This window comes from Sesamum indicum, linkage group LG9 (assembly GCF_026168435.1).
Source record: "Sesamum indicum cultivar Baizhima isolate 11 linkage group LG9, ASM2616843v1, whole genome shotgun sequence".
In the NCBI taxonomy this organism is placed as follows: domain Eukaryota; kingdom Viridiplantae; phylum Streptophyta; class Magnoliopsida; order Lamiales; family Pedaliaceae; genus Sesamum; species Sesamum indicum.
The window spans coordinates 23,930,900-23,956,529 of NC_142665.1; the positions used below are offsets into that span (position 1 = coordinate 23,930,900).

The 25,630-nt window shown below is 37.1% G+C and overlaps 4 protein-coding genes and 1 non-coding gene across 7 annotated transcripts; 4 read left to right on the top strand and 1 right to left on the bottom strand.

The window, feature by feature from the left end:
* Positions 1-1,781: 1,781 nt before the first annotated feature.
* Positions 1,782-4,129, top strand: LOC105177615 (triacylglycerol lipase OBL1). The gene is made up of 5 exons (XM_011100829.3): positions 1,782-2,057; positions 2,433-2,626; positions 2,737-2,770; positions 2,857-3,467; positions 3,578-4,129. The coding sequence occupies exons 1-5, from the start codon at positions 1,883-1,885 to the stop codon at positions 3,809-3,811; spliced, it is 1,248 nt and encodes a 415-aa protein (XP_011099131.2). The 5' UTR covers positions 1,782-1,882; the 3' UTR covers positions 3,812-4,129.
* Positions 4,130-4,754: 625 nt separating this feature from the next.
* On the top strand, positions 4,755-11,586 carry LOC105177616 (RNA-binding (RRM/RBD/RNP motifs) family protein). The gene is made up of 14 exons (XM_011100830.3): positions 4,755-5,033; positions 5,233-5,360; positions 5,469-5,558; positions 6,553-6,618; positions 6,790-6,855; positions 6,988-7,073; positions 7,220-7,265; positions 7,352-7,406; positions 8,011-8,087; positions 8,593-8,734; positions 8,810-8,937; positions 9,008-9,112; positions 10,409-10,546; positions 11,200-11,586. The coding sequence occupies exons 2-14, from the start codon at positions 5,340-5,342 to the stop codon at positions 11,272-11,274; spliced, it is 1,095 nt and encodes a 364-aa protein (XP_011099132.1). The 5' UTR covers positions 4,755-5,033; positions 5,233-5,339; the 3' UTR covers positions 11,275-11,586.
* Positions 11,587-11,839: 253 nt separating this feature from the next.
* Positions 11,840-15,367, bottom strand: LOC105177617 (Remorin family protein). Of its 2 annotated transcripts, XM_011100831.3 has the most exons (5): positions 15,024-15,367; positions 13,832-14,471; positions 12,831-13,152; positions 12,449-12,530; positions 11,840-12,222 (listed from the first exon to the last, which is right to left on the bottom strand). In XM_011100831.3, the coding sequence occupies exons 2-5, from the start codon at positions 14,397-14,399 to the stop codon at positions 12,028-12,030; spliced, it is 1,167 nt and encodes a 388-aa protein (XP_011099133.1). In that variant the 5' UTR covers positions 14,400-14,471; positions 15,024-15,367; the 3' UTR covers positions 11,840-12,027. The 2 variants fall into 2 exon arrangements, with proteins under 2 accessions (XP_011099133.1, XP_020554683.1); XM_020699024.2 differs by lacking the exon at positions 15,024-15,367 and having other exon boundaries at positions 13,832-15,005.
* Positions 15,368-18,223: 2,856 nt separating this feature from the next.
* On the top strand, positions 18,224-18,326 carry LOC148787014 (U6 spliceosomal RNA). The gene has a single exon (XR_016067636.1). It is a non-coding gene; the product is annotated as a U6 spliceosomal RNA (small nuclear RNA).
* A 590-nt stretch (positions 18,327-18,916) lies between these two features.
* On the top strand, positions 18,917-24,683 carry ABA1 (zeaxanthin epoxidase (ZEP) (ABA1)). 2 transcript variants are annotated; one of them, XM_020699254.2, is made up of 17 exons: positions 18,917-19,679; positions 20,706-20,868; positions 21,070-21,144; positions 21,386-21,486; positions 21,580-21,695; positions 21,951-22,162; positions 22,506-22,597; positions 22,668-22,782; positions 22,882-22,985; positions 23,280-23,325; positions 23,449-23,513; positions 23,604-23,690; positions 23,799-23,853; positions 23,956-24,044; positions 24,152-24,239; positions 24,365-24,447; positions 24,548-24,683. In XM_020699254.2, coding segments are annotated over exons 1-17 (2,007 nt in total). In that variant the 5' UTR covers positions 18,917-19,164; the 3' UTR covers positions 24,549-24,683. The 2 variants fall into 2 exon arrangements, with proteins under 2 accessions (XP_020554913.2, XP_088741477.1); XM_088885351.1 differs by having other exon boundaries at positions 18,923-19,679; positions 24,365-24,683.
* The last annotated feature ends 947 nt before the right edge of the window (positions 24,684-25,630 follow it).

The window sequence follows — 25,630 nt, forward strand, 5'->3', positions numbered from 1 at the left end:
TGATAAAAAATATCATTTCCTATATATTACAGAAGTAAAATTATATTTAGGTACTTGGTGAACAATGAACTATTAATGAATCATATATAAAATAACGTAATTATATTACTTCCAGGTTCATACATGGAATTGAATCCCCATGCATATATCTAGCTACCCACAATATGCCAGGCTTTCTCGTCATGCAATATATTTGATATGAGCAAATAATGCTCATTAGGGACGGTCTAACTTTGGATTCTTGGCATGGGTTTTGCAGGCTTTAGAACGAGGACTTGAAAAAAAATCATAAGCACTTTAACACCTAAATTAATATTGAAATGACAAAAAATAATTAAAAGAACTTAAAAGCAACGCCAAAGGAGTAGGATAACAATAAGCCAACGAGTATTTAAATTTCTATTGTGCAACTGTAGTCGGAAATACTTACCCTTCTTGAATAAGGAGGGTTTAAATTTAAGAAACCACCAGTTGAGCACTGTTGTACTATACAATTTTTTTTATAAATGAAACTTATATTTATCCACAAAAAAAAAAAAAAAAACTTTAAGTTTGTCGTCCTCTCCCCCACTTGGGCCTCTTTGTCCTCCCTTCGGGTTGCTTGAGAGTTGGGCTGCGCATAAGTTTGGTAGCTATGAAACCAATTCTTGATGGTTGGTCTAGAACGTTTCAAATCGAGAATTTCGAGACAGAGTATCAAGGGTTCTATAGACTTGCACTAAATACTGCAGCCGTGTTTTATCAGTAGAAGACGTAGGTCGTTTGTGCAGTTTTAGCACGTTAGTTGATAAGGTAGTTGATTGACTGAACTGACTCGCAGAAATTGTTATATGGAAGCCCTCTTAAGATTTGGTCGATATAATTGGGATTTCCGATTCTGATAGTACGAGATTAGTTCTCAAACTTGAAAAATCATGACAATCAAGTGCATACAAAAATTGTATCTTGAACATGGCGACACATGAACAAGGCTTCTACATACCAAGCATATATATGTCAACATGAATTCGTGGGCTTGGATTAAATTTGTGTGCAAGGAGATGTAGTAATATGTCCAGAACAAAACACTCCAGATTCTTTTTGTTGTTCGCAAGGAACTACGGCATACGGCTTGAGAGGAAGAAACATCTCAACTTATTATCCAGCCTAAAAAATAGTGGATCCAGCCACATACATGACCCAAAACCAACCTGACCCGTCTGCTCGAGAGTTGTTCCCGGTAATCTCCTGTGGAAGATATGCTTCTCCAACGTGTTTCTTGCATGAGAAAAGAAAGACAAGACCACGCGTGATCATTCGTGCATGAAATGTGAGAAACGATATGTTGGAATGTCGGAAGGGTTAATGGGCTAAGCAACTGGCAGTCCCTGGGCAATTCCCTTTCACTACCTTCGTACGCTTGTCTTCCTATACTTTTGTCTCCCTGTCAAGCTTAGGGTATTCCATTCTGAAATAGTCCTGATCCATTTTTTGTACAAATTAGTGTCTAAACTACTACATTGATCATAACTTTATGAATTTAGTACATTACAACTAATATTATATAGCTTAATAAAGAATCTTAGTTAAGGCCTACTGAAAAGCACCTAATTTACAGGCATAATTAAACCATAATCAGGCCCTTACCACATTGCTTTCCTCTACCCTCGAAGCTTTTCCTCGTCTTTCCCTATGCTGTAGGCATAAAGTTTCTTGCTTGTGTAGGAACGTAGGTTTTATAAAGATTCTTTTTTGCAGACCTTTATATATCCGAGTCGAGTCGATTATGCCAACCAACATCTTCTTACATTTTCCTGCACACACACCACAGTTCCGTCCTTACAGTATAAGCTACTAGTACTTTGGACATTCTTTGCGTTAAGAAATTTATTGAATTCCTCAAATGAATCCAGCAATTATTAGGCGTAGAGTGATTATGTATGTCTGTACGCTAGTCCAGACGGTTCTTCACTACTATGAGAAGCGATTGTTGAAGCGCGGCTCACAATTTGAGATGTGCCTAAACCTTCTAGGAAATAAAAGCAACTTCAGCACTTTCCTACAGAACTTATTGAGAGGTTAGTCTGTATCTTAAATACTTTCATCATAATCATCAATTCGACCTGTCCCATTTTGCAAAACCGGAACCCGGAAACAGAGAAGAATCACATTCTCGTTTCATGCTATAGTTCTTATTTTTATTTTCTTGTATGCTACACGAGCATTCATATGAAAGTTTAAGCTGTTACTTAGAAACGAGAAGTTTGATATTAATATCATAACACGCCTTCTCTCACGAGCGAACGCTAAAACCTCTTGTTTCGTGTGGCTCTGATGTAATATATGTTAAACAACTACCTCATCTAAAAGCATAGCTGTTAGAGAGGACGATGATTTAATATTAATATCTTAAAATGATGAATATATATCAAAGAATATATCATGTGTTGCAGGGAAGGTGGTGGTGCCGAGTAAAACTTCAGCTAGCTTCTTATCAACTATTGGGCATCTAGATAACAGGGTGGAGTTGGACAAGAACATCAAACCAGGAAGTAATAAATATTTCGCAACTCTTTCGGCTATGGCATCAAAATTAGCCTACGAGAACCACGAATTCATCAAATTTACAGTTGAAATAACATGGAAGGTAGTACCACTTTTAACCTGTCTTGAGATCTTCTGATGTTTTTTTCTTTTTTCTTTTTGGTTTTTAAGGTAGGATGAATTCTAACCAGAATCTGCCACAATTTTTGACAGATGGAATTGCTGGGAACATATAGCTTTTGGGATGGTAAGAAATGGAGGGCATCAGATCATCAGTTTCAAATTATCAGACTGCATAATGAACTAATAGTTTTTCTCAACTTATTTCCACAGAGAGACACCAGAAAGATACAACACAAGCTTTCATGTTCCGCGACAAGAATGCTGATTCTGATATAATTTTTGTGGCCTTCAGAGGTACAGAAGTTTTCGACGCTGATGACTGGCGCACCGACTTTGATATCTCATGGTACAATCTCCTAGGCGTCAATGGCAGAGTTCACGGTGGTTTCATGAGAGCCCTTGGTCTGAAACTGGATGGAACGTGGCCAAATAGCACTATGACTGGTGAACATCGACACGCTTACAATACCATAGCAGAAGAGTTGAAAGGCCATTTCAAGACCAATCATCACACAAAATTCATCCTTACTGGCCACAGCCTTGGTGGGGCGCTTGCAGTACTCTTTCCTGCGGTTCTTGCACTACACAACGAGGTCAAAATTCTAGAACGGCTGGAAGCGGTCTACACATTTGGACAGCCCAGGGTTGGAGATGAGAGATTGGGGGAGTTCATGAAAGAGCAATTTGAACATTATGGAGTCAGATACTACAGATTTGTGTATAGCTACGATATCGTGCCTAGGCTGCCCTACGATGACTCTGCACTGATGTTTAAGCACTTTGGGACGTGTATCTACGTCAATAGTATTTATGAAGCAACGGTAAGCAGCTTAATCGTATTAGTTTTACGACAACAAAAGAACAACAAACCACACAAACTAAATTAACGAAGACATAAGAAATAACTGGTTTTATCTGTGATATGAGACAGGCTGTTGAAGAAGAACCATTCAAGAATTATTTCGACTGCGGCTCAATTGTGACCAAGAGAGTAGATGCTCTGTGGGAACTGGTAAGAGGTTTTCTTCTTCCCCGCATGTTTGGACCAGATTATAAAGAAACTTTGCTGCTGCGAATGTTTCGGATGCTCGGACCTGTGTTCCCTGGTTTACCTGCTCATGGACCGCAAGATTACATCAATGCAACTCGATTGGCAACTTACTGATATATAGTACACTTTCACCGGCCTGGGGAGAGTAATCTATGAGACTATAATCTTTGCAAGAGACGCAAAATGCATGCTGCCAATGCTAACTTTCTTCACCCGACATTCAAAATAAAATGGTGTGTTACATATTAATGTCAATTGACACATGTTTGTTTTTCAAATTTAAAACATATAATTAAATTAAACTATATATATTGTGAATGCAACATAAATGTATGATAATAATGATGGCAATGTGTAGATTATGAACTGTCATAATCTACTGTAGGTCATAATCTAGACAAAGTTCAAAGGAATTATATATTAATACGATAATTACATCTCCTTCTTACGAGATTTGATCTAATTATATATAAATTTTTTATAATTTGAAAAAATTATATTTAATATTTTTGGTGTTTATTCTGTCCTCTTTAATTAATTTAAATTCACAAAATTTGTTGGTAATAGCAAATAAAAATCAAATGAAAATTCATTTTTATACTCGATTGACGTATTCTTAATTTTGGCTAATCAGACAAATCTTTTTTGATCAGAATACCTTCATACATTTTTTCGCGCGCCATCACATCTGAGGAAGTACATTCACTTTATAAGATAATTTGATTAGAAAATATTTATTCAATCTGTAGAAAATTAATTGGAGTAAATATGATTTTTTTATTAGTATAAAAAAAGTTAATGAGTTTTGACGGATTTATTTGTTGGATGTAAATAAACAATAAGAATAAAGATGTAATTTTTTAAATCACAATACGTATTTATAGTTATATTTAAATTAAACTAAATTTCAAGAAAGAACCGTGTGATTATCGTTCATTAATATATAGGTGAATCGAGATTACCGTGAAAAGGTATCTATAAAGTTAAATTATTAGGGAAAAAACGTATGTTATTTCACTAAAAGAATAGATAAATTTAGGAAAAAGCAAAGAGTGCAGAGAGATTAAAAACCGTGGAAGCAGAACTCGCGTTATCTTTGAGCAGAGGCAGGGGAGAGAGTGTTATTAGGTATTTACGTTCGGGAAGAAGTCGCTGTTTTGGGCCAACTAAATCAGACAGTATTAAAGGAAAGCCAGAATCTGGTGTAGGCAGATAGAAAAGCTGAAGCTAAGCGGCGCGAGGAGAGCGGGGGGAGAGAGAGAAATAGAGAGAGGAGAGCGCGAGCAGAGCGGAGCGGAGCGATTTAGGGTTTTGAAATCCCCAATCGGATGAAAAGGTCAGTCTAGCAGGGAGAGCCCGCAGCTATTCTGCCATAATTCTCGCTTTTTTCTTGAATACTGTTTTTCTCTTAGGTGTCTTATTTGTTAGAATTCTTAAAAAGATGGTGAGTTTGAGTTTACTTTGGTATGTGATGATGATGATGATGGTAATTGTGTGTTGTGAGAAAGAGGTGTGCCTATTATTGTTGTGTGCAGGAAGAGTGCGTGAGCGATTGAGAGTTGGTGAGAGAGAGAGAGTGAGAAGAGAGTGGAGAGATCTGCACAAATTCTCGTTCTCCTGAACCGCAAGATCTACTTTCGTCATGTCCGACCGAAAGCTCGTCGTAAGTTTCAAATTTTTATGTGTTCTTCAAGAAAAGAAAATCATATCTGTTTTGACAAGTGTATGGTATTTTTATGTGACTAATGTGCATTGTCTGAACCACTTTTAGGTGTTGGGAATTCCATGGGATGTGGATACTGAAGGGTTGAGAGAATACATGACTAAATTTGGTGAATTGGAGGACTGCATTGTGATGAAGGTTGGTTCTTTTCTATTTACTTTGTGAGAGCTGCTTCTGTGCATCCGAGAACAAAAAAGTCTACTTATGACTAATGTCTATTATGCCAAGTCTTCTTTGCGTTGCATGCTTATGGTTCTTGTTGTTTTGCATACGATGAAAACTTGTGCCAAAAACTTGGAACGGGGTAAAGGACTTTACGAAAGAACCTGCCAATTCTTAAATGTTCTCTTGATGTAGTTTCTAACACTATTCCTTGTGCTCATAGTTGTTAAAGTCTTGATGTAATAAATGATGGCAATAAAAAAAGAAAAGAGGAAGAAAATGAAAGAAAAAGAAAGAAGAAAAGCAATAAAACACGAGCCTGAGAAAGAAAGATATGTGCTAAGAGAGAAACAGTGGAGTGGCTGTTAAGTGAGATTAGGGTTTTCTTCCTCCTTTTATTCTCAAAAGATCCGGCTAATTCCTTTCCCTTAAAAAAGGCGCACTCCGAAGGTGCCTCAAGGAAAGGAGCCTAGGACAGCCCAAGGGCGTGCCATGAGCAATGCAGCGCCATTTCTGCACAATGGTGCTGGCATTGCACCATTTGCCATTTTGAGCCCTATGGCGTGCTATTAGTAGCTATTTCCTTTTATTCTGTTTGAGAGGCTCGTTAGAATCCTAGATTGAATCATGCCTATTCATGAGTCATATTTCGTTTTTTTCATTTTACATTGCAATTGAATAATATGATTTTGCAGGGAGGGTGCAACTTTTAGAGGAAACTTCCATTATATATTCTCTAATAATCTACGCTGTTTGAAAATTTTACCTTGAAATCTTCAGCTTATGAAATCAAACTAATCACTTGCCTTTGATGTTGAATTGTATCTGATATTTGCTTCCGATTGTGGGAAATAAGACGCTGCCACTGTGCTTATCTGTGATTAGTTTTTGTCTTTCTCTCTTAAAGTATGTAAATACAGTGGATGAAATGTAAAGGAGATCCCTTATTTTCTTGCTATGGTGATTTCAGGAGCGTTCCACTGGTCGTTCTCGTGGTTTCGGATATGTAACATTTGCCACAATTGAGGATGCAAAGGTGACACACATCTTGGACATAATTTTCCAACCCTTGTGTTGTTGCTTGTGGTTTTTAGTTCTCAATATTAGCTTGATTGTCATTTAGAATTTCTCTCTGCATACTCTGAGAACCAAACTCCTGGTTGTTGCGCTATGATTCCTTATTTTATTTCATCTGTGCATGTCACAGGCTGCATTAGCAAGTGAGCATTTCCTTGGCAATAGAATGCTTGAGGTTAAAATAGCAACACCAAAGGTTACCTTCTTTAACAATTTATTTGTTCTATTATTTTTGTTTTACATTCTGGTTGTTGCTTTTCAACATTGCCCAGTCATTTGAAGTTGCAGAGGCACTCTAAATGTAGTCTCAATCTGAACTATTTTATAGGAGGAGATGAGAACATCATCAAAGAAAGTGACCAGGATTTTTGTAGCAAGGATTCCGCCATCTGTGACAGAAGCTGCATTCAGAAGGTTGCTTTTCCTTTTCTTTTTATTTTGATGAAGTCATCGAGGTGTGATTATTTGAATTGCTATGTCAGTGGGTTAATCTGTAATGCTGGAGGGTTATGTTGTGAGTGATAAAGTCTAAGTGTGGTATCTGTTTCCTCCTTATGCAGTCATTTTGAGAAATATGGTGACATAACAGATCTATACATGCCAAAGGTTCATACTTTTCTCCCATTCTCTATTATGATGATGACACAACAGTGTAATGTTTACACAACATGATTTAATATTCACTTTTGCAGGATCCAACCACCAAAGGTCATCGTGGAATTGGATTTATCACTTTTGCAAATGCTGGTAATGCCCTTTTCTGTTTTCTGTTTGCTTCTTATTTCTTAGGTTTGGCCCTATGTTCCCTCGTATACAACTAATTTGGAGAGGCAACGCTTAATGTTTCCAATGAAAAGTCAAGACCCTAATTAGTGGTGTAATTATGTGGTCTTTTGGGTTTTCCTTGTTGGTATCTAAAGATTCACCTGCAGACAGCATGCAACACTAAACCACAATATGTTGTTCGAAACATCGACTTTCCATGAAACACCTATGACCTTTCTACCATGCCCCTCTATCTAGCGGTAGCTTTCCAATGTCATGGTCACCAATATCTCAGATAGTCCAACAATTTATCTTCACAACATTGAAGGGTTAGCCTTAGGGGTGTAAGGTCACGCCCTGGTCCTTTGAAAATGCACGAAATTTGGAGTCAGGAAATTGGTTATGATTTGGGAAATTCTAATTTACGTCCTAATGCAAAAGGGTTAAAAGGATGAGCTCTTCAATACAATATCTACATAAGCCTGCTTTATTGCACGTGTAACCTGTTTCTTAGTAAGTGCCATTTGATGTTATTTGTATCACACTCAATAAAACTATTTCTTCCTCTTGTGTTATCTGTTCACAGAAGCTGTGGATGATCTGATGGTTGAAACTCATGAATTGGGAGGTTCAACAGTGGTTGTGGACAGGGCGACACCAAAGGTATCTTTCTGCATCATACATATACATTGGCCTTTCATAATTTTCTTTTTGAAATTTCATGTGGCAGCATTTGCTGCATGGTCTGACAGCAGCATTTTTTTCGATTACTAATTTACTCTAGCATCTGTCTCCACTGTTTCTTATAACACAAATACATGCAGAATAAGTTAAAAATACAAAATCTAGTCTGCAAATGGTATTCTGCCCCCAGGCCTGGCTTAGAAGAGTTACTGTGCGCAGAACAAGGATGTGGGCCAAGGATGAACTGTATGTAATGACTCCACCTATTATGATAACAATAAATATAGTGGAAAAGCTTTAGCAAAGACCGAAATCTAAGTCTGAGGTGTTGGCTCATTATCCAGATCATATCATCATGTTTATATTCTTGACGAAAACATGCATGCAGATGCAAAATGGTTCTTTTGCATTTTAATGGCCTCCTGGAATTTTTGTAGCTCACAGCCCATATATATAAATTTTATATTTGTCTGCTCCACTGTAGGAGGAAGATTTCAGGCCAATTAGTCGAATGCCCCAGGGTGGGGGTGGATATGGTGCTTATAATGCTTATATTAACGCGGCAACTAGATATGCTGCACTTGGTGCTCCAACCTTGTATGATCATCCTGGTTCTATGTATGGAAGTAAGTTAATTGCCGAAAGCACATTCCTGTAAGCTTTTCGAATAGATGATCTCAGTTTGATAATATCATCATTAGGAGGGGAGGCACCTCGGGGGATGGGCAAAAAGATCTTTGTTGGTAGGCTTCCTCAGGAGGCAAGTGCAGAAGATCTTCGTCAGTATTTTGGAAGATTCGGTCGTATTTTGGATGTTTATGTGCCAAAGGTAAGAATTGCTGTGACTTGCTGCATTTGATGAAATGAAAGTTTTGAAACATTGTCATGCTACTTCGCAGGACCCCAAGAGAACTGGTCATCGGGGATTTGGCTTTGTTACTTTTGCTGATGATGGTGTTGCAGATCGTGTAGCTCGAAGATCTCATGAAATATGTGGACACCAGGTTTGATACCTGTTGTTTACTAACAAATGATGACTTGTTCAAGATGTTTTACTTTATTTTTCAACAATATCGAGACATAGGATTTAGTCCAGTGCTAGAAATAAAATCCCCTCTGGGTGGCTAGGTACTCTTAGATTAGTCTGAACCAACTGGTGGACTGTGCAACTGCAACCTGAACCATCTCTGAACAAGAGCACCCACAGAACTGGGAACTTTTGGAGTTGGACAAAACTGGTAGGAGTATGTAAAATAACTGGCAGATGGGCTGACGATGAGACAAGACCTTACTTTTACTTCTAAAGCAACCTGCTGCATCCTCCACTGCCATTAGCTCCGCAGGAAAGGCGCAATATTCTTCATCCCACCATTGCAGTCACCTTCAAACGACTCTTCTTGTCAGATCCGCCAGCAATATCTTCCGCTGTTGTTCTCTTTGTATAAGTAGTATCTTCGTACTCTTAAGAGTTAATCCTCTATTTCCGTAGAAACATGTAGAGATGGACATGGGAGATGCTAGGGACAACAAGTCGGTGATTTTTGTAAAACCCTGAGTCATCCTTTTAAGTTTTATACTTTACTTTTCCCCAAAAAAGGAACACTGAATCAGTCATAATTAAGGAGGTCAGATGGGAACTGTAACACGAGTGATCACATCTTTTGGGCATCATGTTGAGTCTGTAACTAGAAAGTCAAATGGCTATCTATCTGATCCAACGCTGTTGTTTGCCAATTGTCTTCACTGTGTGCAGAGATTTCAGACGTGGGCTTTGCATGTCAGTTATTTTGTTCTAACTGTTCTCATTTTGTTTGATGATATTGTGTCTGTCTCAATATTCTCAACATATAAAACCAGATACTTTCTAGTGCTTTCTTGAGTGCTGATGGTTCTTACAATTCGAATATCCCGTAATCTTTTTTCAGCTTTTATGTGGTGCTCTATGTTTGTTGTTTGCAATTTGCTCATGTTTAAACATGACAATGCTGGCTCTCCATTTACCTCCTGAAAATTGTACAAGCTTTCAATATAGAAATTTTTGCTTAGACTGATGTTATGTTCCATTATTTTACTGGCAGTCACACGATTATGTTGTAATGATGTTTTCATTGTTCATCTAAAAATTGAGTTTGACCACTTAATGGCAATGTATTCCTAAAATGCAAGTTTGGTTACTCAAGATGATACATAAAGATATACTTTTAGAGTTTCAGGTGCTTATGGATACCTGCTGGTAACTATTAACTCATTAATAAAATGAGTGACTATTCTTGATGGTTCTCACTTCTTATGTCTTACAGGTTGCAATAGATTCAGCGACACCAATTGATGATGCTGGTCCTAGTAGTAATTTCATGATGAATAATCCTGAACCATTTGGGTATGGCGGACCAATGCGCACTTATGGCAGGATGTATGGGAGCCTGGATTTTGATGACGTGAGTACATATGTATAGTTTGTTGCCTGTTTCTCATTAGAGAAGATGTGTAACAGCAGTGAGGCTGTGTGTATCATCATTTATGTATCAACTTGTCTATACTCTCTGTCTCGTCTTTTATGCATGGTGCGTGACTTGCTTGTGGTTCTATATTTATGTAGTGCTTAAGTTTATAATTTCTGAATGGCTTATCTTGGGAAGATTGCATACGGCTGAAGGCATTCCAATTAATTTTAACTTCTGAATCTTATAAAGTCGTGATTATGTGTCTTTGCATACTTGTTCCTAGGCACACTAGGGACCTTCAATTTTCTTTTCTCCATGTCATGATTTTATAGTTATTCATGTAGTTGTCACCAGTTTGTTGTGTTTCTCAAGTCACTTAAGCTAGATTTAATTTGCTAGGTAAAATAGGTATATATATATATATATATAGCAATTTATTTGTAATTTCTCCCACGGGGAAAAAAAACACAATAAAAGAATCTCAAAAGAATCTGGTCATTTCATCTTAGTAATAGTTGTTTGTCAAATGTTGTAACTTACATGCATGTACCTACACATAATGAACTGGATAGATGGTGATCCAGTATGGTCTACATATTCTGAGTATTCATACTATGTACTAATCGTTCCTATCTATTGCTCGGCAGTGGGGTTATGGTGTCGGTGGCAGTATGAGTGGTGGCAGACCCTCACGTGCAGATTACAGATACAGGCCTTACTGAGGATCCGAGGAGAGTTGCAACTCTATCTGATATTTGTCTTGAACAATTAATCCGATGCCCTGCCAGATTGTGGTTATTTTTAACCATGACAACCACTGTTAGCATTTCAATTACCTAGTAATGTTATTCATAATATACTTTTTAGCTGTCTTGTATTTGAAGAGGGAAAATGTTGACAATTTTAGTTGCTTGTTAGTTGGTATCCAAAGTAACTTCTAATGAAAATGCTGTTGATGTTGCTGAGCTGGAAATAATACATTGATGCTTCAGCTTATGTACTAGTAAAACTTGGTGCTGCCAGTTTTTTATTTACCGCTCGTGCATTCTCCGATACATTACTTTTATATGTAAGTTTTCTTGTTTGGACCTCCGAGACTTTTCTGCAGGACGTTTTGTGCTGTTTTACAAACTGACATCATGAGTCTCCTCAACTTCTAAGAACCACATGAAGTAAACAGGCGCGGTGCCTACTATGAGTTTCATTAACCCATTTGCTCTTCCACAATTTTTAGTAATATTTAGATCACTACCTCCATACGACAAGTTATTCATGGTAGATAATGAATGACAGAATATGCAAGATCTGCTGCAGCAGGTTTTGGTTTCAAAATTTGGTGTCTCCATATACACCCTGGGTGGCACCCGTGAAAATTATGGCCAGCTTAGCTAACAATATTGCAAAATAATGTAAAGCCTAGAAGGATAAAGTCCTTTGGCCTAATAGCGAGGCAGAAAAATATTTTATTCTAGGAACTAAGTCTTGTTGCAGGTAAAACAACTGGAGAGAGAACAAATCTTGACATATGTACAGAATGAAATCCCCTTGTGAGAGGCTGTAGGAGCTCGGTCCGACAGCAGGTTTCTCATGGCTTCTGCTTTCATCTGGGCAGCTCTGAGCTTGTTTGTTATCTTGTCCATGGAGGCAGATCTCTTCTTTTCCAGTTTCATCTGATTAAAGAATGCGTTAGAGGATGTAACATGAAACGTGCAAGCTTCCTAACCTATTTCAGAGGATGCTGCTGACATTCATAACCATTAAATAGGCAGCTGAAGAAAGGAAGTAATGCGATTCAATAATTGTCAGTGATTCTTCCTGTGCTAGATATAGGAACTTCAGCGAACTATTATTTTTTCAGTTTTGATGCACTAAAGGTGATTTTTGTGCCGAACGAACCTCAAGTTTTCGAATAGCTGCCTCAGCTTTAGCCTTCTGCAAGTTCTCCCAAGCAGTGATCTTCGCTTCCTCTCTTTGCAACCTGTAGGAAACAAACATAAGCATCATGTCCATGACGACGTGCATCCATCAACCAATTCACTCGATATTCCTTTCTACTAAGCATGAAACATACAATGCCGAAACGATAACTATTAGTAGGTTGAAGGCAGTTTTAAGTTTTATGGAGAAGCTTTTTGTTGAGGCAGAATCATGTCTAGGCATTTCCTCTTGCCTAATAAGAGGTGATATACGAACAATAAGATTCTCCTAATTTGATAGTTTATGATCCATGGAAACTACAAAATTACTTTCCTATTATCCTTAGAAACTGTAGACATACTTTGACATGTTCTCTGATGCGCCAGTGCCAGCAACATCCCAAGCTGAAGGTAATTCTTCAACATTCTTGGAGTTTGTCTTTCCTTGTTTTCTTGACTGCCGAGCGGTGGTGGTGCCTTTGTCTACTTGGACATCTCTGACTTCATCTTTTGGAGCAGGATTTAGATGCTGGCTCAATGAGGCGGGAACTGAGGAAGGTAAAGTAGAAAATGATAACCTCCCTTTTGAAGACGAATGAGTGCTCCCTTCAGGGCTCATTTGAGTAGCCATATCCCTGCACGAGACCAGGACTTCTTCTTCTCTGGCTCCATCAAACTTATCATCTGATCATTCAACTAATCAATTAAACAGAAGCGCATAGAACAAATATTTAAGAATGGGTTTCATTAGGCTGGAAACGCCAATTCCCCTATTGCAGAGAAATGTTGACAGATGTAACATGAAAGGTACTCGTACATGTTAAATAAGTTTCTAAAGTTTCTGCACAGAGTTGTATCGCCTCATCAAGGAAATATCATATGTACTAGAAGTACAATTTAGGGGTTGCAAATACAATATGAACCTTCTTGATCTCAAATGCTAGGTTCAATTGTAGAAGAAAGATTCGATTCAGAGGCATTGAGTGGGAATAATCTTTGTCTAAGACAAGGGAAAACCACTCTGATCTACATTGACAAGGCACAACTAGACCACAACAGATTCCTACTGGACTTCACCCATAGCCCCTCAAAATTCTGGAATAAGAGAGGATTATCCACTAACAGAGTTCTGGAGAACAGTCTACCAGCAAGGTAAGCAAGAAGGTATTTAGGACCTATAAGGAGCATATTGTGGTAATGCTTCTGTGCGCTAAGAACCAAGAAGTAATTGGCGAAATAACATCACTATCATCAACTGTTAACTCCAATTGTTGGCCAATTAACATTCAAACAATTTATTCAGTACACGAGTGCATGAGCAGTTGATCACCTATAAGGCCAGAAAGAGAAGAACACTCTATACCTTCAGAACTCGGGACAGAAGACTCGCTCAGCAAATCCGACAAGCCAGGCACACTAGTACTCCGCTTTATGTTCTTTTCAGTATATAAAGAATCAGATTTTGCAGCAACTCCAGCTTCATAATGAACAGATAGACCCTCCGGGACCAACACTCCGGTAGTAAGAGGTGAATTTGCCATGAAATTCCTCATGTTCCCACCATCATGCACAGGCCCCGTGGGCGAATAGTTGGGCAAGTAAACAAGCCCCGATTGCCCCAATGGTCCACTTTTCGACTTGGGCCGTCTCTGAGGCTGAGCAACTGAAGTCTTGAAGCCACCACCATAAACTGAAACTGGGCTAGTTATCCATCTCTCAGCATCATCCCATTTCGAAGGTAAAGCCTTTCCACTATTAAAAGGCATCAAAGCAGAAGCACTGACACGCCTCCGGTTACCACTTGTTGGCAATGGTACTCGCTCTGAACTCCATGTCTTTGGTATTTCTCCCACATTGCTACCACTGTACTCGGGTGTACCCGGGCTAGTATAGGCCCCAGAGTTTCTGAAAGACTCAGAATTCCTCCTCATGACTGTCAATTCAGGACAAATGTACGCCAAAATGCTTCCATAATTCTCCAAAATCCTATTCCATCTTGGAACCTAATGAATATAGGATCAAAAAGGTCAGATCCAAATACTCAAAATCTTCAAAAACCAAATAAAAAAAGCTACCAATTATGAGGCCTTTTCATCTTCCTATCACCATTCACAAAGAAGTCATATATGACATTTCAGTGCCCAGTGGGTATATTTGTCTGTACATGTGCACAACATTACCAAAATGGCCCATTTTCTCGAGTCTGTTAAAACTTAATGGGCATGGAGCTGGCTGGACCACTGGAAGGCTCGTGATGTTCTGGTAAAGCCAAGAGCAGTGCCCGATCAAATCAAGCATCATTTCTTACAAGATGTTGATGTTTTTCAGACAGAGGGCCAAGTTTTGAAGCTCTAAAACCTCTACCCCTTGTTCTTATACCACATAAAACCCCTGTCTGTCGTTGTCAAAATTCTTAGACCATTGTCCATTTCCCAAAAATCCAATTTTTTCCTGCTTCACCCACGAACTCACACACAAAAGCACACACTACACCGGAACAAAAAGGGACCAGAAAAAGAAGAGCAAAAAGAAAATGTGCTCGATAAAGAACTCACCTTAATTACATCAAACAAAAGCTAGTTAAAAGAAGTTGCTGCCTTTTGTCTTTCTTCTCAAACTTTTCGATGATTTCTTGCTTCTTTATTCTTTGTGGTATAGATAAATGAAGAATAATGAGATGAGTCCAAAAGGGCTGCTCTCTCTTGGAATGGATAACCCCTTTTATTAATTTGGTTTGAACATGGAACGGGGCAAGCAAGGGAATAGTTTAATGAATCAGAGCAAGATTATGGAGTGTGAAAAGGAAGATATATAATTGAACAAGGAGAAAAGAATAGTAGTTGAAGAAAAAGTAAGACTGCCCGGTGCTGGGGTTCTGTATGACTCAGATTTTGGTGTTCATAGAGGGGCAGTTAATGACAGAAGGAAAGCGGGGTCATTGTTGAGTTGGCAGATGTTGTCTCAATCTAAACTCCATGTGAGAATACTCCAAACAGGGGCCCGTCCCGGCGGTATCCACTATCCCACTTTTCTTTTCTTTTTCTATTTCTTTTTCCTTTTTTTACCCTTTTCTTTTTTTTTTTCTTTGGAAATTGGGTGGACAATGTTTTGAAATTTTGTTTTAGGTAAATTACAATGGTTCCTTAAGTCTGTCATATTCTTTTTGTTATTTAAAAAAGTATAACTGATACTTTCTTAATATTTTTAATTAATTCTAAATGAACGTGAACATAATATTTTTTACAAAAACGTTTAAAGAAGTAGTCATTTTTTAGCCAAAAAAAAAATTATTTGAGGGTAATTCTTTTTGTTATGAATTATTTGAGGGTATATATTAATTAATATGCATTTTGTGAATCAAATATAGTTACTTTAACCCATCAAATGTAAGAAATAGTATAGATAGATAAAGAGATAGAAAATTAAGTAAATTTTGTGAGATTAGTAAGCAAATAGTCCTACAAATGTAGGCACTATTCATCTTGCTACGACTGTCCAGTCAAGCGCCATTTTTGTCTATCCATTTTGTAAATACTTTAAAAAATAAAATAAAATTGAGATGATTGAATTAGTTATTGAATTTGAGGGTATTTGAATGATGTAATAAATTACATATTATAAAAAAAATTACAACAAGTGTCAAAAAAGAGGAAGGGTGTATTCACACAATATACATGTTGATTTAGATAGTGATGAAATTAAAGAAGGCGAGGGAATGCAAAAATATGATTGCTTGGGAACCATTTTTTTTAAAGTGTAATTTACCAACCAGTCGGAAATTTTTTCGTGACAATGAAATGATGCATTTACAAAAGCACCCGTCACAAATAATTTTGTGACGGACATAAAACTCCATCATAACCCATTGCAAAAGACAGAGAAAGTCATTGCAAAGTCTGCTTAAATTGTAGATCCTCTTGTCTGAAAAATCTTGCGATATGAATAATAATTAACTAACAAATGATGAAAATTTGTGACGAGTTTGAATGATCAATCAGTCCATTAGTGTGTTCGTTTAAATTTGACTGACACTTACAATAAAAATCAGAATTGCTGCAAGTATTTGCGACCTGCAAAGAAATCAGCCATGATCATCCATGGCAAAGTTATTGCAAATGTCGTACGATTTTATGATGAAGTTTTGCTGTTGTCACAAATCTTGTCTCATGTAAAATCCATTTTTTGAGTGTGGTGAATGGCAAGTTCATTGCAAATTTCGTTGCTAGTCGTTTGCGACGAACATATTAATCTTGCAACGAATTGCGTAATCATGACCTCCTGACGTCACATGAATGAAATTAGTGAAACCAAATCCAACGTTGCTAGCTGCTGCAGTTAAGGTTGTTGCCACCCTTAAACCATGCAATGCATTCAGTTAGTTAGTTAGTGGTCTTCCTTCCCAACAAGCCCTCCAGTCTTGATATAATATTTTAAAGTTGCTCCTAATTTTCTTTCCCCAACACATTCAACAACATAACTTTCAGCTCTTGGATTGAAATTTGAAGTAAATAATCAGAGGATAATTTTCAGTACAAAGATTGTAATACTTTCACTTTAAATTTATAAAATTTATTCTATGCAAATATTTCTTATTTTGTAATTCTTTTCTGCAAATTCAAAATTTGCGTGAACACAACTAATATAATGAATAATATATATATATATATATATACACAAAATTATCTCATTTAGAAATAAATAATTAATTATTGGACATAAAATAAATGAAATGAGTCCAATAGTAGCCACTGACTGTTAAGGAAAACAAAATGCTGAATTGGGCCTAGATCCGGGCCGCCTCGGCCCATTGTGAGCCCACCTAAGCAGTTGGAAAAGGACATAGATAGTCCTAAAGGAAACCATCATCATTCATAAGAAGAAATTTCTTTAATTCTGACAAAAATTTGGTCCACATGTAACTCTAACAACTATCTCAGATATTTTCATGTAATAATATTCCTTACTACTTCAAACAACCATCTAATGCCTCCATCATTATCACTGCCTCTCCATATTTTTCTGGGAATAACATTTCAATGATATTTGGTTAATTAAATAATCCATTGAAATCTAGAGCGAGTTACAACGATTTTTTTTTTTAAATTTAGTACAATTATAAATATTCTATCGCTGTTTGAAAAATTACCAACACTGTTTCTAATTTTAACAATCGTACAACAATTAGTCCAATCCATTAGTTTTCACTAGATCTCGATTCAATTTTTATAGTGAACTAACTAAAATGTCCTTGTGGACTATGAATTATAGTTTTAGTTACCGTTTAAATTTTTCTGAATTAAGTGGATTATTTTTTTTAAAATTCAAATAATAAAAAAAATATTTATAATTATGTTAAATTTTAAAAAAACTCGTTGTAATTTATCTTTTATTTTATTTTTTAGGAATTAATTAATGATTTTGGCAGAATTCGGTAGTCAAATAAATGGCTATTTTCGGTCCTTTGGATTTCCCCCCCTTTATTCTGGTCATGATTTGGACACGATCGATATTTAAATTACATAGATAAATATAAATAATTGGAAAATTGATTTTATTTCAACCAATAGCTTCCTTCCAACTCCCACCACTGTCCTGTCGATGGTGCACCCAACCCCACCATCGTATTCCACTAATTGTCATTATTTAGTGCAGTAATCATCACGTAATTATGGTGTAATACAGCTTTTTTTTTATAAAAAAAATTGTAATGATAAAAAAAAAAGTTATTTTAATTTTTAATTTTGTTACACTTATTGTCCCCCGAAGGAAATTCAATAAAATTGAAATGGTACAGAAGAAATTAACATGAGCTCTGCATATGAATGATACGTATAAATTAAAAAATAATTTAAATTTTGTTATACTTATTTTTTTCTATATATATATATATTTGTACTCATTATAGATAAATCGGAGTTCATCAATAAATAATTTTATAAATATCAATTATTATCAACTCGTTATTACATAATAGGTATATGTGAACATAAACAGTTGCTAGCTAACGTAATCTATCAACTACATATTAGGTAAAGAAAATGTATAGTCCCAACAGAATTAGGACATGCGACTACTATGCAAGCCATGTACTAGTATTCTTGTTTAATCATTAAATTTAATTCTTCAGCATTTTCATTAAATTTTGAAGTTATGATCTATCTTTCACCCGAATATAATTAAATACCAGCATTAAACTATTTGATGGTCGTCAATATAAGTATTATATTGAATGCTATATGGTTAGATTGAATGAGTAAGCTCAAGTTATTGGAGGAGAAACATAGAAGAAAGAATGTTATCCAATTGAAAATCATTGAATTTATGTATGTAACATATGTCAGATGTAGGAAAACAGGGCAACCATATATGTAAGAAGAGAAGTGAACAGGTGTCGAGATATTTGCAAGGTCAAGAAACCAGACAGGCAACATGGAAGCGACATGTGGCTGTGAAATCTCTGTCATTGGTGCTGCTTCTTTACCTTTGGATTGGTGGCCAGTTCTTGAAACCCCACCACCACACCGTTGCTTTCTCGCACACACAATTTAACTTCCCATAATCCTTATTTTAGTTGATCAAAGCTGAGAAAAACAATTAAGTAGTGGACATCACCTTTTCTTTGCTTCCTAAATTCTTGAACGTTTGAAGATTGTTGCTGACACTTTGGGTTGTGGGTGTTGTGTGGTAACAGAAAAAATGAGCTCAACTGTGCTCTACAATCCAATCAATCCCTCAATAGCAGTGTCATCACGAGCCCCTTTCCCGTTTCTCATTTCTAAAGATTTTTCAGCAGAAATCTGCCGTTCTCTGAACCAGAAATCATTCCTCAGGAAGCAAGAAGATGGGGTTTTAAAGAAACTGAGTAGAGTGAGAGCCAGTGTAGCTGAAGTTCCAAAAGCTGAGGCATCTGAAACTGGTGGAAGCTCAAGCCCGCAAGAAAAGAAGCTGAGGATTCTGGTGGCGGGTGGTGGGATTGGGGGGCTGGTTTTCGCGTTGGCGGCGAAGAGGAAGGGGTTTGAGGTGTTGGTTTTTGAGAAGGACTTGAGTGCCATCAGAGGGGAGGGACAGTATAGGGGTCCAATTCAAATACAGAGTAATGCTTTGGCTGCTTTGGAGGCGATTGATATGGGTGTTGCTGAAGAGGTTATGAGTGCTGGATGCATCACCGGTGATCGGATTAATGGCTTGGTTGATGGAATTTCTGGTACTTGGTGAGTTCCTGCGTTTGTATTATACTGCACAAAAGTAGGAGCAAAAATGATATACAGTTTCTTTGAGAATTGACTCTCCCTTGTTAAAATTTTCTTACATATTATCTCTGACTTCCTAACATCGCATTTTTTCACCGTGAAACTTACAATTCAGTTCTGTAACAGTTACTAATGTGTTTGTGCGTCCTGAGAGATCTACTTGTGCATTCACAGGTTCTGTGCTGCCAAATTCGGCGAAAACTGAATCAGCAAGCTTTGTTGCATGAAAGACTTGATTTTGTTAATATCCTAGGACTTAAATTAAGTTCAATAGTAGGAGGGGATGCATATCTCCTGCTGCTTAGTATATATTTGCATGTAATCCTAGTAGATACACCTAGTGGATTATGTAACAGAAATTCAGTCCCAAGAGCCGGATCATGGTTTCTCGATATCCTGTAGGATGTTACCAATTGGAGTTCACATTAGCATGTTGTGACTCTCCTCTCGGCGCTCTCGCATACTGGTTGGGGAGGTATTTTTTGACCTTATTGTGAAACATTATATTACCTTCTGCCTTATAAAAGGTTTTCCAAGGATAGGGTTGGTCCTTGGTGAAGTGATACGAGAACAGAAACCTACTGGTGTCTAGAAGGTTGAATCTATAAGTCCGTGACCGAGTTGGAGTCCACCCAATGAGAATGGTGATATACATGTTCAGACACAATTGTACTAGTTTCTATATTATTAGGATGTGGATCTAGTCCACCCTTGTGAATTTGTTTGTATAAAGTTTGAGAAAAAAATGTGTTTATTGGTCTAATTAGACTGATAAGTTGAGGTGGAAATTGCCTACTGCTAAGTGTGACCTTACTACTTTCAGTATATTAGAGAGGGAAGGGAAAGAGCTGAATAATTTGAACTAATGCTAGTGACTGGCAGGAAAAACTTTTCTCATAGTATTTCTGTTCAATACCATAAAGTGCACTTGTAATTCCTGTTTGGTTATTCTATGTAATTGCATAAAATGATACAGTTGATCATCAGGTACGTCAAGTTTGATACATTCACTCCTGCAGCAGAGCGGGGACTTCCAGTCACTAGAGTCATTAGCCGCATGACTTTACAGCAAATCCTTGCTCATGCAGTTGGATCAGAGATCATTATGAATGAAAGCAATGTAGTGGACTTTGACGATGATGGTGAAAAGGTATTTTTCAGGTGGCTTTTCTCTTCTGTCAGTAGAATATCTGTACAAGATCCAAGTGAATCTTCCAATGGGATCTCTATGTTAATGGCATATCTTTAGATTTTTCTTTTTCATACCTTGTGACACATGGAAATTTATTGTTGATTATGCTATACAATGTCTTTTTCCTCACTGTTGTACTTCTGGTGTCTGTAAATTCAGGTAACTGTGAAACTTGAAAATGGAGAGTGTTATGAAGGTGATCTTCTCGTTGGAGCTGATGGGATATGGTCAAAGGTAATTCTTTATTTTGTGTCTTACTGTACTCTATTTGACAAAATCTGGAAGATAATGCAACTTCGTTCCCGTGTTTGTGGCTCAAGTGTGTTTCCTCTAGTAGTACCTTTATGGCTTTGCCCAAAACAACTATTGTATTGATTCCGAATGAATTTGTTGTTTCTCAAAAGCAATGTCATGGAACCTTAGCCTGACATTTTCCTTTGTGATTTTGATGACACAATTGATTGATTTAATATAGGTAAGGAAAAACTTGTTTGGGCAAACAGAAGCTATATACTCTGGCTACACTTGTTACACTGGGATTGCAGATTTTGTTCCTGCTGACATCGAGACAGTAGGGTATGTTTTATTTGCTGGTTACATTCATCATTACTTATGAGACAGACATTTTCACGAAAAGGAAGAGGCTTATGCACATAAATTCTATTAAAGGTACCGTGTGTTCTTGGGCCACAAACAATACTTCGTTTCCTCAGATGTGGGTGGAGGAAAGATGCAATGGTATGCATTTCACAATGAAGCGCCTGGTGGTGTAGATGTACCCAACGGTAAATAATCTTGACATCATTTCCTTTTGTGCTTCTGGATATGATGTTGCATATGTGCCAATCTTCTTGTTGCAAAACCTCCTAGGATATAATTCACTCAGAAAAACACCAAACCACAAACGAAATATTGAATGGCAATAGAAAACACCAAAACAATAAGTGTAATATTGAATGCAAATATAGTGTTACTGGTATTTCTTCAAGATATGGGTTCGGTGAGTATGATTTTACATACCTGCTGTCTTGGTTTGGCAGGTAAAAAGGAGCGGTTACTTAAATTATTTGAAGGTTGGTGCGATAATGTTAGTGATCTGTTGCTTGCCACTGAAGAAGATGCAATTCTTCGGCGTGACATATACGACCGAACGCCAACCTTATCATGGGGAAAGGGTCGAGTGACACTGCTTGGTGATTCAGTCCATGCGATGCAACCAAACTTGGGGCAAGGGGGATGCATGGCCATTGAGGTAAAATTTACTACTTCTTCACCCTGAAATGTATCGTCTCAGCTCAGAAATTTGCATTAGGTCTACAAAGCAGCCAATGTTGTTCAATTATGTTATGTTTGTTTTTGTTCTGCTATGTCTCTATATTGGTGGAAAGATACCTTCTTCTTTGGTTTATGACGCAAAAAATGGAGGGAGTCCCAATTGTTATGTATCTCTTTGACTGTAGTATCTGTAAATTTGGGATATCCGTTATGGTAATTTCAAAACGAAATACTTTGATTTTTTCCATTATATATTTGTTTCTGTTATGATGTAAAAGACGATATTATTGAAACAGTCAAACATTATCTCATGGTTTCAGGATGGATATCAACTAGCACTGGAGCTTGATAAAGCCTGGAGGCAAAGTGTCGAGTCAGGCAACCCAATTGATGTAGTATCTTCTTTAAAGAGGTAAATGTTTGTGTACTTCCTTGTACGATCTTCCTCAGTAACTTTGATTAAACTCATTTGCTTTCTTCAGATACGAGAATGCTCGAAAACTACGCGTTGCAATTATTCACGGACTAGCAAGAATGGCCGCAATAATGGCATCAACTTACAAGGCATATCTCGGTGTTGGACTAGGTCCATTGTCGGTAAGAATTTGTTACACTTTTGTATACAGAGCATGAAAACAATGAGATTACACAGTCGAGCTCTCTGTATTTGACGGAAGTCTATCATCTGTTTTGCAGTTCCTTACAAAGTTTAGAATACCGCATCCGGGAAGAGTTGGAGGGAGGTTATTTATTGACATCGGTATGCCTTTGATGTTAAGTTGGGTTCTTGGCGGTAACGGGTGAGATTCAATGTGCCTTCCTTCACAGAAAGTACACAGTATGACATAATTTTTGGTCTCTATAACACATATCCTCATTTCCTCTAATACCTCATAAAATACTGATGCAAAATAATTGGTATCCCTGTGAAAGTGTAATCAAGTTTAGTGCTCAGAATGTGACGGTGAAACCTAGCAACATTTGGATTTTAGCAAACTTTACGAGAACTGCCGTATATTTCTTAAGCATCGCAAGGGTTAATTTTCCTGCAATGGTTACTTGATTACCTAAGTAATCGATTGTATCCTTTGCAGTTCAGAACTCGAAGGAAGAGTGCAGCACTGCAGACTTTCTGACAAAGTACGTCACTCGAACACTAACTACATTGACAACTTTAGAAGTAAAATTGGTCTTCTGTTCTTCGGTTAGGACGATCATAACTATTTCTAGTTCGAAATTAACTTATCTTTTTAACTAATGAAGGCCAATGACCAGTTGAGAAGATGGTTTACAGACGACGAGGCTCTAGAACGAGCTCTTGATGCAGAGTGAGCATACCGTGCCTTATGAGAATGCTTATGCTATCTTTTTGTACTCATCTACTCCAATTCAATTAGCTCAACTATACTCTTTGGCAGTTGGTTTCTGTTTCCAATTGGGGATTCAACCGCAGCATCTGAAACTATATTCCTAAGTCGAGACGAGAAGAACCCTTACGTAGTTGGGTATGACTTTATTTACCTAAATGTTTAACTTTATACAAGTCTCTAAGTAATATATTTGCATTTTACGTAGTTCCTGGTGTACTTATTTTATGACGTATCTTGTCTTAGGAGTGTATCACACGCAAATTTCGCCGGAGTGTCAATAGTGATACCTTCACCTCAGGTGAGAGCTGAGATATCTGATTCCTTTCTTTACAAACTAAACTTGCTGGAGTTGTCCTTATATTGCATTTTTTCTTACCAAGAAAGGTGTATGATGTCTTAGGTTTCTGAAATGCATGCTCGGATTAGTTACAAAGACGGAGCCTTCTTCGTGACCGACTTAAAGAGCGAGCATGGCACCTGGATCACAGAGTATGTGATCGAAAGAAAACTCTCTTTCTTTCTTTTACTCATCTACACTGGTAAATATCTTTGGAACAATCAATACATCTGGATTCTAAGTAAAGACAATCTTGCAGTAATGAAGGCAGGCGGTATCGTGTGTCCCCCAACTTCCCTACTCGTTTCCGTCCCACCGATGTAATCGAGTTTGGGTCGGATAAGAAGGTATCATTTTTGTTTACACTGCACACATGATAAGATCAATGTCATCCTACATCTGTCTTTCCAGAGCTTTCTTGTTCTAATTTCGCATCAAGGAACCTGGTGAATTATTGTGTGAACATTTGCAGGCATCATTTCGTGTAAAGGCAATGAAACTTTCACCCAAGAAGACGGACAAGAAGGACGAAGACGAAGTTCTGCAGGCTGTATAGTAAGTCCACAGAGACATTGAAGACGAGTAAAAAAACGCTTAATTTGTACAGGAATTATTGATATTGATGGCGGCTGAGGCTGCATTTTGTTTAGTGCAGGTCAGGACAAATACATGAAATGGCTAATTCTTCCTTGTACTAATGTGGGGAGATGGTCATAGAAATACGTTCATACAGATGGAATCATGTAAACTACTGTAATATCAATGATATTGCTTTGTGATTGTTACTCTTACCACAGCCAGTTTTTCATTCACTGACATAAAAAATTCTTACCTAAATTAAGTTCTGCCGAACCAAACAAGCCACAGGTCGAGTGTGATATATTTGCCATGTGATTTATGTTGAGTGTATATTTATTATATTTGCTATATATTTAGGTTTGATCGAATGTATACACTATTCATATAATTAGTTTATGTCCGACCAAACTGGATCTGGTTAGAATTTTTCTTCCTTAATATTTGTTTTCTCCGTATAGAAAAGGACATTATTACCCAGGTAGGTGAAATTTATTCAGAGAGCTCAAAACATACAATTGGCGCGCAGCTGCAGCTCACAACTTGACATGTCCGTTTGTAACACATAACTGCTAGAATTATTTTTGTCCGAATACTACCAAATCAACCAATTTTTAATTCTAGCTGGCATTTCCCTCTCTTTTTTTATTTATTTTCTATATTTAATTATAGCCGGCAATCAAATATTTGTTGGAACCACATAGATATATTGTCAGGTTATATATAATTTTGTTTTACCGTTTTACTACAGTGATTTTTTTTTTATATATATAAATGAATTCTAAAAGCAACGACTTGCTCTTTTTAGCTAACCAAACGACCCCCGACTCATAGTACAACGGTGGCAAATATACGCTCACGAAGCTCATAATTGAGTACAACTCGACAGACTTTCAATCAAACTCAAAAAATTCATCGTCTGAAAATAAATCTAAATATATTATATTATTATAAAAGTAAACTATATCCGCTTGTATACTGAGCTTATTTCTATTTCAAGTTAGAGTCACATCTGATTGTTTCCAATCATTGGCAATGGCAGCCAACAAGATTCAATTCCTCCACCAAATTATTCGCCAGAAAAAGCTCTGGAAATAGCATGATTGACTTTGGTGTATTAATTGGACCCTACACCAACAAAAATCGGGTAGAAAATTTACAG